Source organism: Podarcis melisellensis (assembly GCF_964234715.1).
Source record: "Podarcis melisellensis genome assembly, chromosome: 12".
Classification (NCBI taxonomy): Eukaryota; Metazoa; Chordata; class Lepidosauria; order Squamata; family Lacertidae; genus Podarcis; species Podarcis melisellensis.
In genome coordinates, this window is record NC_138544.1 from 20813192 (window position 1) to 20825240 (window position 12049).

A 12049-nucleotide genomic window follows, 5' to 3' on the forward strand; every position below is an offset into this window, starting at 1 on the left:
ACTTCCATACTTCACTACTGGGAAAACTATAGCTTTTACTATACGGACCTTTGTTGGCAAGGTGATGTCTCTACTTTTGAAGATGCTGTCTAGTGTACATTTTGTTTTTTTAAAAAAGAAATCGTTTACATATCAGTGTTGGTCAAATTACTATTTGTTTTGCTTTTTTTTTTTTTTACCCCACTGATATGTTCCATATTTGTATTCTTCACAAGAAAAAGGATCAGTTTTTTTTTTATTAATGTGGTGTATTTTAATATAGGAACTCTTAACAGATTTTAGTAGGGAAAGTTTGGCATCCTCTGCTTACTGAGATTAGATCATCCGTTTTGCTACAGGACAATCCTACAGTGAAATTGTGTGGGAATTATTTTGATGCAAAGCATGATAAAGCTCAGCTTTCCTTTCCAGTAAGATTCCCTTTGTGATAGTTCTGACTACTGCCTATACCCAGTCTTATTGATCACCCTATCTGGAGTTCAGAAGGAATAATTGGGTTAGTATTTTAAGAATACAGTGGTACCTCGCTTTATGAACTCAATCCATTCCGGAAGTCCGTTCTTAAACTGAAACCGTTCTTAAACCGAGGCGCACTTTCCCTAATGAGGCCTCCTGCCGCCGGTGCCCTTCCACTGTTCGGATTCAGTTCTTAGACCGAGGTAAAGTTTTCAAACCGGGACACTACTTCCGGTTTTGTGGGGTTTGTAAACTGAATAGTTCGTAGACAGGGCTGTTCTTAAACCGAGGAACCACTGTATAAGCAAAACCTTGCTGGAGCAGACTGAAAGTCCATATAGTTCTGCATCCTGTTGGCCAAAGAAAGACTTTTGGTGGGGGGAACCCCAAAGAAGGACTTGGCATGAACATGCCTTTCTGCTCTTTGCATCAAGCAACTGGTACTTGGAACTTGGAGGTTCCATTTTTGTCACCATAGCTTGTAGCTGCTGAATGTTGTGAAAATAATGGCAATAAAAAAGAAAATAATACCATGGGATTCACTACCAGGAGACTTTATGATGTCCACCAGTTTTGATGGCTTTAAAAGGGCATTGAACAAATTCATGGAGTTTAAGGCTTTCCGTGGCTACAAATCATGATGGCTATAGATACTATATCCAAGATCAAAAAGCAGCATGACTCTGAGTACCACTTGCTAGGGGACAACTGTGGGAGAAGACTGCTGCATCAGGTTGTCCACTGTGCGAAGCAGAATGCTGGATTAGATTGGCTGTTCTCATTCAACTCTTCCCATGACTGACCTAATAAACATGATTCCCCCCCCCCCCTTCTCTAATCTTCTGTCAAAGCCATCTAAGCCTGTAGCACATCTAGTGGCAGCAAATCCATGTGAATTATGCATTGTGTGAAAAAGTACTTCCCTTTTTCTCTATCCTTTAAGCCTTCACTGGGTCCTTACTAGTAGTCTTTTTTTCCTTTTAAAAGAATAGCCTCCCAAACCATATGTCATAAGGGAAGTGCTTCAATCTCTTGATCATTGTTGTCCCTTTTGTGCCTTTTCCAGCTTTAGGATTGATCTGAGATAGGATACGTTTATCCTATTTTTTAGTATTTGATGTTGTATTGTGTTTTTACTATTTTTGTTGGGAGCCCCCCAGTGGCTGGAGCAAATAAATAAAATTGTTGTTAATATTATTAGTAGTAGTAGTAGTAGTACACACTATGCAAAATACAGCCCTAACCACTGGTTATATAAATGTCATATTATCCTTCTGTTGCCTTTTTCACTGCTGCTTGCAGACTGAGTTAACATTTGCATTCCACTACCCACTTTGTTGTCAAGATGTCATTCCTAGTTAGCTATGCCAATTCTAGCTGCACATGTGAAGTTGGGGGTTTCTGCCTCTTTCGTAAATTGTGTTTCACTTAGGTGCATTGAACCTGAACAACCATATGTAAACATATGAAACAGCCCCATTGGTTCATAATAGCCCAGGCTGGTCTGCACTGATTGGTCGTGGTTATCCAGGGTCTTGGGCAGAAGTCTTTCTTGTCATCTGCTACCTCCCTGATTCCTCTAAGTGGAGATGTCAAAAATGGAACCTGGGAGCTTATGCACACAAAGCATGTGATTTGCCACTGAACTGTGTTTCTACATTGAACTGTCTGTTTTGTTGCCAGTCCACCATTTTTAAGAGGTCATTGTGGAGTTTTTCCACAGCCTGTTGGGGAGAGGTATCAACCAAACACATAGCTTGGTTTACTTATACACACCATCTACTGTTATTGCTTATATAGGCACCTCACAGTAATGTTCTTGTGGTCTGCTTGTGTGAGTTGATCTGCACACTTAATATGTTGATGGTCCTGCACTGTGAGATGGGTGATATAGTAAACTCTATAGTATAGATATAATAAACTCTATAGTTGCACGCTATTGGTAAGTTTTATTTACAGCAATTTATATTGGCTGACCAATAATAATGCTCACTGGGTTGCTCACAAAATGAAAATAATAAAGTACATCACTTTATAATAATACTAAAATACAATAACCATAAAACATGAAACTGCAGTACAGTATAAGTATGCTGGCAAATTGGTTTTTTAGCATAACTAAAAATACAGAATACAACTGTGTTGGCTGCATGTTTGCTTTGACACCCAGTTGAAGGTGTTGCATCACCAATCCAAGGTGTTGCCCAAGCCTTTTGGTCTCTAGGGGAGGTCCTCCCTGTAGTCCCAGCCTTCTCTGTTGTGTTGTGTTATCCTATGGAACTCCTCGTCTTCTGTCATGGAGACATGGAGGTGGCCTAGAAGATACCCATTACCTTTCAGAATGTGGAGCAAAACACTTGTGGAATAGCAGTCTACTCTTAGCTCCTGTCCTGAGAGAGAGAAAGGACCAGCAGCTCATGCTTACCATACTAGAGTACTAGATGGGAAAGTTAAAGCCTGTAGGAAGTTCCATTTGACACGGCTGAGCTTGGGCCTTGTAACTATTGGCTTATGTTCAGTCTGAGAGAGATCCAGAGCCAGAGAGTCAATTTCAGATCCTTGATTTGGCAGAACCTCAATAACACAATTGTTGAACAAAGAAAAAAGCTATTTCGAAACCCGCATCAATTGTTGACTAGTTTATGCCTGACAGCATAGATGTTTATAACACTTGTAAATGTAAGTGATAGCTAACTACAAAACTTATAAAAACCTTATAAATGTCTAATCCCATTGTGAAATCTATCCAGCCTTTGGCCCCATTCAGGTTTTTCCTTTGTAAGTACTAGTAAAAAACAAACAAACCCCAAAATATCTTATCCCGCCATCTCAGTTAGATAAGTACTCTATTGTGCCTTTGTAAATGATACCTTTAAACACTACTTTAATCCATATTTTAGTCAGCTCAGGGTGGTTCAAGTTACAGCGTGTATTTAATAAAGTAATGCGCTGAATTCTAAAGAAATCAAAACAAAAACAATGAATATTTGATAGTTTTGAACTAGCTGAATAAACATAGGGCCCAGTCCTACCATTTTAGGTCCCTTTGACTGAGGTCATGGTTGGCTTTCCTGTTGAAATAAAGGGACTGAAAATGCTTCACTTGGCTTGATTTTGCCCTTAGTATTTTGCTATATGCTTTGAGTTGCTGGCATCCTACATACAGTACTCTCGAACATTTCTCAGGTGAAAATAGGGACATCCTATTCTACAGAGCCAGTGTGGTGTAGTGGTTAAGAGCGGTAGTCTCGTAATCTGAGGAACTGGGTTCGCGTCTCCGCTCCTCCACATGCAGCTGCTGGGTGACCTTGGGCCAGTCACACTTCTCTGAAGTTTCTCAGTCCCACTCACCTCACAGGGTGTTTGTTGTGGGGGAGGAAGGGAAGAGGAGAATGCTAGCCGCTTTGAGACTCCTGAAGGGGAGTGAAAGGCGGGATATCAAATCCAAACTCTTCTTCTCTTCTACATCAGGAAGCTTCTCCCATGTTTGATCTTGCTGCACGCATAGACGTCATATGCACATCTACATTGGATCCCTCTGCTGAACCTGACTCGCAGGATTGTTTTAAAGAAAAAATATGCAAAGGAAGGGATTGTATACAACACCTTCCACAGATAAATGGAATAATGAAATTATTTTTTAGCTATTAGTTGCCTTGAATCCCTGTCAGGTGGAAAAGATGGGATATGGTGATGATGATGATGGAAACTGTGAGAATGATCAGGAACATACCAGAGAGTAAATCCTATTGAACTCAGTGGGACTTCTAAGTACAAATGTTTAGGATTGCAGTGTAAGGCTGCCCAGTCTGTACCCAGTTACCTGGGAGTAAGCTCCTTTGAATACAGTGGGACTTACTTCTGAGTAGATAGTGTAAGGTTCCATTCACAATAACACGGCACTCATTTCAAGACATGATAGCAACATAAGAGAGGAAGAAATAATTTTATTTTTTAATCCCGTTGTGGTTCTCTTGAAAGAGCAAGTTATGTTCAGAAGAGAGTGGAGGAGAAACTTTGAAAATCTGCTGATGATATAAGAGTCCTTTGATTAACAATTCTTGCACGTGTGTGCTTATTATACCATAAACATGACCTTTATAAAAATATTAGGAAAAACCAACTGTGGAACTTGCCAGGTCAAAGCTTTTTAAATGTCAGCAAATACAATGCCTTTACATTAATGTGGCATTACAGTATCTAGCAATAGATTTGCTAGCAAACTCTCCCCTGGGGTTTTAATGTTTATATTTAAGGTGTATTTAATGGTGGTGGGGATTTGTCTTGATCACTGATGGCATACATACATTATTTAATTGTATACCACCTTTCCACAATTCAAACCATGCTCAAGGCAGCTTACAACATTAAAAAGCCCCTGTAACTACAACATAGCAAGTCATACCCAATAAGTAAAACATTAAAAATACAAAACCAAAGAGCCATTTCCACATAACTCTAAAATAAAGATACAAAAAACTCCATAAACAGCACCCCAGCCTTATATATTTACTTCCCCATCCAGAATTATGGGAAGTGTAGTTTGTTAAGAGTACTAGGAATTGCAGATTGGGAGGTGGGGTAATCTCCAGTTCCCAGGATTACTGAGTGCATGTGCTTTAAAAGTGCCTTAAATGTGTGATGTGTTTGAAACCACTTTGTGTTGGATGTCTACAATATTTAGTTAAATACAACGAAATGCCATAATAGAAGAAAATAGGTGAGGCATCGTCTCTCCTCTCTCTCTCTCTCTCTCTCTCTCTCTCTCTCTCTCTCTCTCTCACACACACACACACACACACACAGACATTGCACTCTGATGTGAGAGTAGATGTTGGTCTTTTCAGTTTTTCTTAAGTTAGCTATAAACAGCATTATAGATGCTACATACATAAAAAAACTAGATAATAATCTCAACACTAATGATCATTTTTTTAAAAAAACAACAACAACCCTGTGGATACATTCCAAAAGACTTTACTAGAAATAACTTACAGCAATACTTCTTAACTCAAGACCAACAGTTGCATAAATAATGAAACAGCTTGCTTCACATACGCAAAACAATTGTAAACAACTTAAGCTTGCCTTCTCATGCTCAATTGTAAACCCATAATTAGTACCTGGTGAAAACCTGTCATGAACTGGCAGAACAACAGGGAGGAGCAATAGGAACCTGGCGAGGGGGTGGAGCCATGAGTGGGACACACTGGGGCAAGCTGGGGTTGGGGAAGAAGAGGTTGGTATAGGCAGTACTCACGGGGCAATGGAAGATGACGAGGGGATGGGGGTCAGTGTGCAGGAACCAGAGCAGCAGGACCCATCACCAAGAGCCAGAGGGGGCCCTGTCTCCACGAACATGGCAGGCTTTGACATGTAGGGAGCAGCAGGAGTGGCTCTCTAAGAGGCTGGTTGAAGCAGGCAAAGGCCCATAGACCAGCTTCCTAGCTGATTAGATAGGGCTCACTAGCTCTGAGAGGAGGTGTGTGATTCCTCAGCTGAAGTAGGCTCAGAACAGATTAGGGTCACATGCCTCCAAGCCCAGATGCTGCAATCAGCATGCAAAGTGCAAAAGGGCAGCAAAGCTGAGGTGCTATGTCTGCTCAACTGCCCATGTTGATGGACCTCAGCTTGTATACTCCACGATCTCTGTGGGACTGTTGCTTTGGTTTGGGCTTTGGACAAGTTGGTTGACCCTGGACTAGGGATTTGACATACTGACATGCTGCCAGGTAGGCCAGCGATTCTGTACAAAACCCTTCTCTAATGCAATGTTATATTATAGCTGTCCTGTCTGATACTCTGTTCTCTTAATCTAAGAAACCATGTTAGTGTAACCATCAAGGGTATACTTCCAACATCTATTAAGCCAATCTGTGAAAGAAAGTAACTTACTGGGTCTTGATTTCCTTGCATATTAGGTGTCACAAAGTACAAGACCTTTACATTAACGTAGCATTACAGTGACTAGCAATAGATTTCTTGGGTTTTAATGTTTATATTTAAGGTGTATTTAGCGGGAGACGTGAGGGAGTCCGCAATAGAATGAAAGGATGTTATGAAACCTATTCTGTTTGTTAAATATGTATCTGTAAAAAATCTTAATAAAATTTTTTATAAAAAAAAAAAATAATAATGTTTATATTTAAGGTGTATTTAACAGGTGTAGGGAATTTGTATTATCATTGCATACACACCACACATTTGAAGCACCCTCCTCCTAAGATTCCTGGTAACTAGCTTTTAAGTTTGCTACGAGTTGTAAACTGTAGTTTTCAGGATTCCTGAGTGAGTCAGATGAGCATGTAGTGTTTGGTGGGTTTGTGTATAGCCATAATTTTTAATGACTCATTTGCAACCTCTTTGTTATGAATATAGAATTGTAGGTTGGGAAGGGACACCAAGGGCCATCTAGTCCAGCCACCAGTGGAATCGCTGCTATACAAATGTTTTTACTTCATACTAATGAAATGCCATAATAATATAAAATAAATATTATTATAGGGTGGTGTATCATCCAAAGTCATTCTAGCTTAGAGCAGGAGCTAAGGTGTTAGATGTATTTTGTTTTCCCCTTGTGTGCATCCAATTCTCTTCGTAACTGTTTCCCACAGATTTCAATGGTGTGATAATTATTTATGCCAATTCAATACCCCCCAACATGTCGAGTCCCAAAACTAGGATGCATGTCTTCCTGTCCATGCTCCCATCTCAGATAACAGAGCCCAAAAGACACACATTTCTCAGTGCTGTGCTCTCACACATTTTCAGAGTGTTGCACAAGATTGTGGCCCTGAAAAAGCCACAGGTTTTTTTTTTTGGGGGGGGGGAATCTTGGTGCAAAATCACATACGATCACTGTGACCAAAAAGGCTACTGTGCTCTTGCAGGGGGGAAAACCAGGATGTCCTGTTTTTCCCCAAGACACTTGAGGGAGGTATGCAATTCTAGGCTGGCATAGATGGGGGCGCCTCACCAGTGAATAATGAGGCCTTATAAGATTAAAAGGCTACCTTCAACTTGCCCATCCCAATGTGTGCTGTAACACCAGCTATTGTCAGCAGGAATACTCATGGTAGATCTTTGCCTACAGAGTTTTCTGTATTCATAACAAGGGACTCTGCAGCATATGAGGCCTGCCCACCAACAGAGTTCATCTTTTCAGGCAGCAAAGATGCCTGCAATCTCTGCTCTTTCTTTACCAGTAGAGCTGTGGGGTCAGGCTTACTCTGCCCACCTGTTTTGTCATATATACTAGCAGCGTGTCAAAGAACAATCTAGCATTTGTATTATTTAAGTTGCCTGTGGGAGTAGGAGAGAAAATAAGAGTTAATTGTCAATCCCTGTGTTAGATCTCAGATGACTGTAAGAGTTCGACTCATTGCTCTCACATCAGGGTTCATTGCTGATCTGTCATTGCTTCACCGTTTTACACACAATGACTCTCAGTCAGATGTCTGAACTGTTTTTATTGGCAAAACTCAAGAGGGGGAAAGTGTGAGAGTTAAAATCTGAAAGTTCTGTTTGTTAAGGGTGTGTGTGTGACACATAGAATTTGCCCCTTGAAATCAACAAGTATGCACGCAGGTGACCTGGAACTGATATTCCCTGGAGTGGAATTAATTGAAGATCATATGTATATATCCTTTCATTCAAAAGTACTAGAACTTTTGAAGAAAAGTGTGGGACTTTTGTTATGAGCTACTGCGTGGAAGTTTGATCATTTCAACTGCACAGCTCTGGCCGGCCCAGTATTCTGTACTGGTTATGTAACTTATAAATTGGTATATTTTTAAAAAATTGGATAATTAGATGTTACAGTGCTGTGTATTTTTCTTCCACATTGGCCCTCTTTTGGTGTTGCAGGATCCAGGGGATAAAATCAAAGCTTTTTCTCTTTTTTCTTTACCCATTTTCTTGTCTATTCCTTTTAACAGTTTCAGCAATACAGGTCTGATGTATTTATGTATCTAAGATAACCTTTTCTGGCTCAACAACTTTGGGGGGTGTCCATATTTTTACCTGTTGAAATATGGCAACCCTAATCCAAGTATCAAATGATATTTAAGATAGGATGCTGGCAATTAAAATACATACATACATATATATATATATATATATATATATATATATATATATATATATAAAGTTACAATGCTAATAAGCCTTGGGATGAGTATCCATTTGGAATGTGAAAGCTGGGTTTTAGCTGCTAGCATTTCCTGCCAGTACATGTTTCTTCCAACCCCCATGAGAATAGCACTTCTTCAAACAGCAGAGCTAGAGTAAGGAGCAGTGGGAAGCAATTATTGTACAGTCCCTTTTGGCATAGCCTAAATAGCAGGGACAGGGCCAAGATCTGTGCAGGGCAAACATAGCTATTATTTCACGTCTTTCCTCCCTGCAGTTTACCTTAACGCTTTATTTGCTGAACCACAGCTTAGGCTCAGAGTAAATAACAGAGGATCTAATCCGGAACACTTTCATCATAAAGAAAGCCACGCAGTCCTTGTTTAAAAAACTCGATCTGTAGAATATTTAAGAGGTTTTGGGAAATATCAGGTACTATGTTTCTGGTTTTCTTGCCTCTCTCTCCTAAACAAAACAACATTGTTGCTTTTGTACCCAGAGAACAATGCTCTGTTTCAACCAAAATAATTACACAATGTGTCCACAAAGGAACACACTGCTCTTCTTCTGATCTCCTTATTTCACAGATGATTTCACAGTCATGTGGGATCAAGAGCAGCATGTGTTGCCTCCACTTCAAATTTTCAGTTAAAAACACCTCCTTGATTAGGAACTACATTAAGCTCTCATGTTATCTGTCAATTGATGAATATGAAACTTAAGCATTTGTTAAATGACGGGGGGGGGGGGAGACACCAGATGTCCAACACGGTGAGAATATTTTGCTATTGCTAGATAGTTGTTCCTTCTTACTTGAAGAAAGTTGGATTGTGTAACATAGGTGCATGTATGTGGAACTCCTGTCTTTTGAAGATGAAGAAGATTTGGTGTTCTCAGCGTTCAATTCTTTTTAAATGTCCAATTTAGATGCATATTCAAGAACTACAGCATTGAAGGGAACAGGGACACCAGCTCCATTAGAAATTAATTCAGTTCAGTAGAAATGAATTCATTTTAATTTAATTTTCTAGTCAAAGCTAAGATAAAACACATCAGATGCCTATCAATCAATCGTTCTAATTAGCAAACGACAATAGAATGAAAGGTGGCTTTATATTAATATGTTTGAATGTTTCAAATAGATAATGATTATGTCATTTTCATTGTTAAGAGCATGAGTCATGCCACATTTCCCAAGAAAATAATTTGTTCAACATTGCCAGGGGTATTGAAGATTCACATGAGTATTTTTTAGTTGTTGTATGATGCCAGTGAATGGTCAAGTGATTCCTTTGTGCGCCATCTACCCAAAACCCAAGCTGTTTCACTTAGACTGGATATTACCACCCAAAAATGCCAAGTGAATCAACACTGAGATGTGTGTACAATCATGTTCATTCAAACATGCATGCAGCACATGTTGTGAACAAGTACATTTACAAGTGCATGCATACATTGGATAGAAATATTTGACCCTCCAGATGTTCCATCAGCACCAGCCAGGATGAACAGTGGTCAAGGATTATGGCAGCTATAGCACAGCAACATCTTGGAGATTTGCTGTTTATCCATCCCTGAGATTCCTTAAATCAGAAGCCAGTGGGGAAAGCATATATGGTATATGTGAAACAAACTAAAAAGTCTTGTTCACTTACCTCTTAAGACACAAGGGAATGTCATGAATAAAAAGAGAAGGGACATAGAAGTTGATATTTTGGCAAATCCTAGACATCAATATTTTAAAAATGTAGATTTACAATTTATGTCACATGGAAATGCCAAAAAGTTTTAAAATTTTCCATAGTGGCGTTCATACATTTTACATTTTTTCTGTCCACGTTCTTTGGAAAGAGCTGTTCAGAAATAAAGCTGGAAAGTTAATATCTGCTCCGCCAAACCATCATTATTAATTATGTATATATAGAGGAAAAAATGAAATTTACTCAGGCTAGTCAAAAACAATAATTTATCTTCAATGATGACAAAGTCAATGGCAAGTTGAAAGTTTCAGATGTTTTCAGTTTAACAAAAGAACTGGTTGAAAAAATGGCATTCATTTTTTCCATCCTTTTTTTTTTATTATTTTGAAGTGTCTTGCTCCATTTCCAACCTCTGAAAAAATTATCCCCTCGTTCCCTCTCTCAAGTGTGAAACACATTCACTTGTAGCTAGATGTCAGGAAATAATAGCTTCTCCATGTGATCAATCAATATGTGGCTCAGTTTTTCTCCACCCCCTGTAATATCATTATCCAACACAGAGACAGTGGTGCAACATTTTAAATGCACACTTTCTATACTGAAAACACTTGAGAGAAAGAGAAAAAGTAGCTTCGTTGCAAACATATAACCTAGTTGCAATAAGGAAGATATCAATGCTAATTTTAAGTATGTAGATTTGCAGCTGCATACAACAAATGGGTCAGCGGATGCCAGCAATATGCTAGACATGCAAGGGTATTAATGTCCCCCCTCCCCTTCAAGAACTGTGTAATGCAGTCAAAACTGGGAACTATGCTGGAAATTCAGCAAAATATCAGTGCTCTCGTTCTACAAAAATCCTGGAATTGATCTATTTATGAGGGAATATGCCCAGGTGCCCAGTACAAAGTAAGTGGATTGTTTTATCCAATTTGACAGGTTTAGTTGTAGCTTGTGAGTGGGAAGGCAGAGGTAGTGGCACCTTCTGAGTGGTGGCACTGCATTCCTTGGTGCCAGGTGAAGCAGAGATGGTGCGTTCAGGGGACTCTGAATTGTTGGTGGTACAGTGGTACCTTGATTTAATCCTTTCCGGAAGTCTGGTCTTAAAACAAAGCAGACTTAAAACAAGGCGTGCTTTCCCATAGAAAGTAATTGAAAATGGATTGATCCGTTCTAGACAATGAAAAACGCCCCCTAAAACAGCAATTTAACACAAATTTTACTGTCTAACGAGACTATTGATCCATAGAATGAAGGCAATAATCAGTGTACTGCACTATAAAATAAATAAGACAGAATTGTAGATGGAAAAAAATTACATTTTCCCCTTACGTGCACTGATGATAGTCATTGCTTGGGGGGAGGGGGCTTTTATCCATTTCTGCAGTCACACAATCAACCAGTAGCTGAACTGGGTTCCACACAGTTACAGAAACAAGTCACAAAAACAGAGCCACAAGCCACAAGCCACAGGTCAGCCCCATAAAATGAAGTCACAGTCAAAAAACTGAAAAAGCCACACAAACCAAAACGCAAATATCACCTCTGTGTTGCGTGGGTGCTCAGGATTCAACAGCGGACAGACTTAACAGGAAGCCTCTGATTAGCAGCGAGGGGCTCAATTAACAAACGAAACACACTTAGCAGGAACCAGATGATGAAAAGTGACCCCTAAAACAGCAGCCAGGCCCGCACTGTACTGCATTGGTACACATACTTCAGACTTGCCACCAACAACCCAGGATGGCACCATTTTCACTCTC

At 39.6% G+C, this 12049-nt stretch overlaps 1 protein-coding gene across 13 annotated transcripts in view; it reads left to right on the forward strand.

The window, feature by feature from the left end:
* The window catches only part of ZNF385D (zinc finger protein 385D), a 549735-nt gene that overhangs the window by 395030 nt on the left and 142656 nt on the right, over window positions 1-12049 (forward strand). The window contains exon 1 of one of the 13 annotated variants that reach the window (XM_081883283.1): window positions 6164-6188. The exons of the other annotated variants lie outside the window; for them this stretch is intronic. Coding sequence (XP_081739409.1) covers window positions 6179-6188 — 10 coding nt within the window. The 5' untranslated portion in view covers window positions 6164-6178. Of the gene's footprint in view, window positions 1-6163; window positions 6189-12049 lie in introns of those variants that run through there. 13 annotated transcript variants of the gene reach the window in all.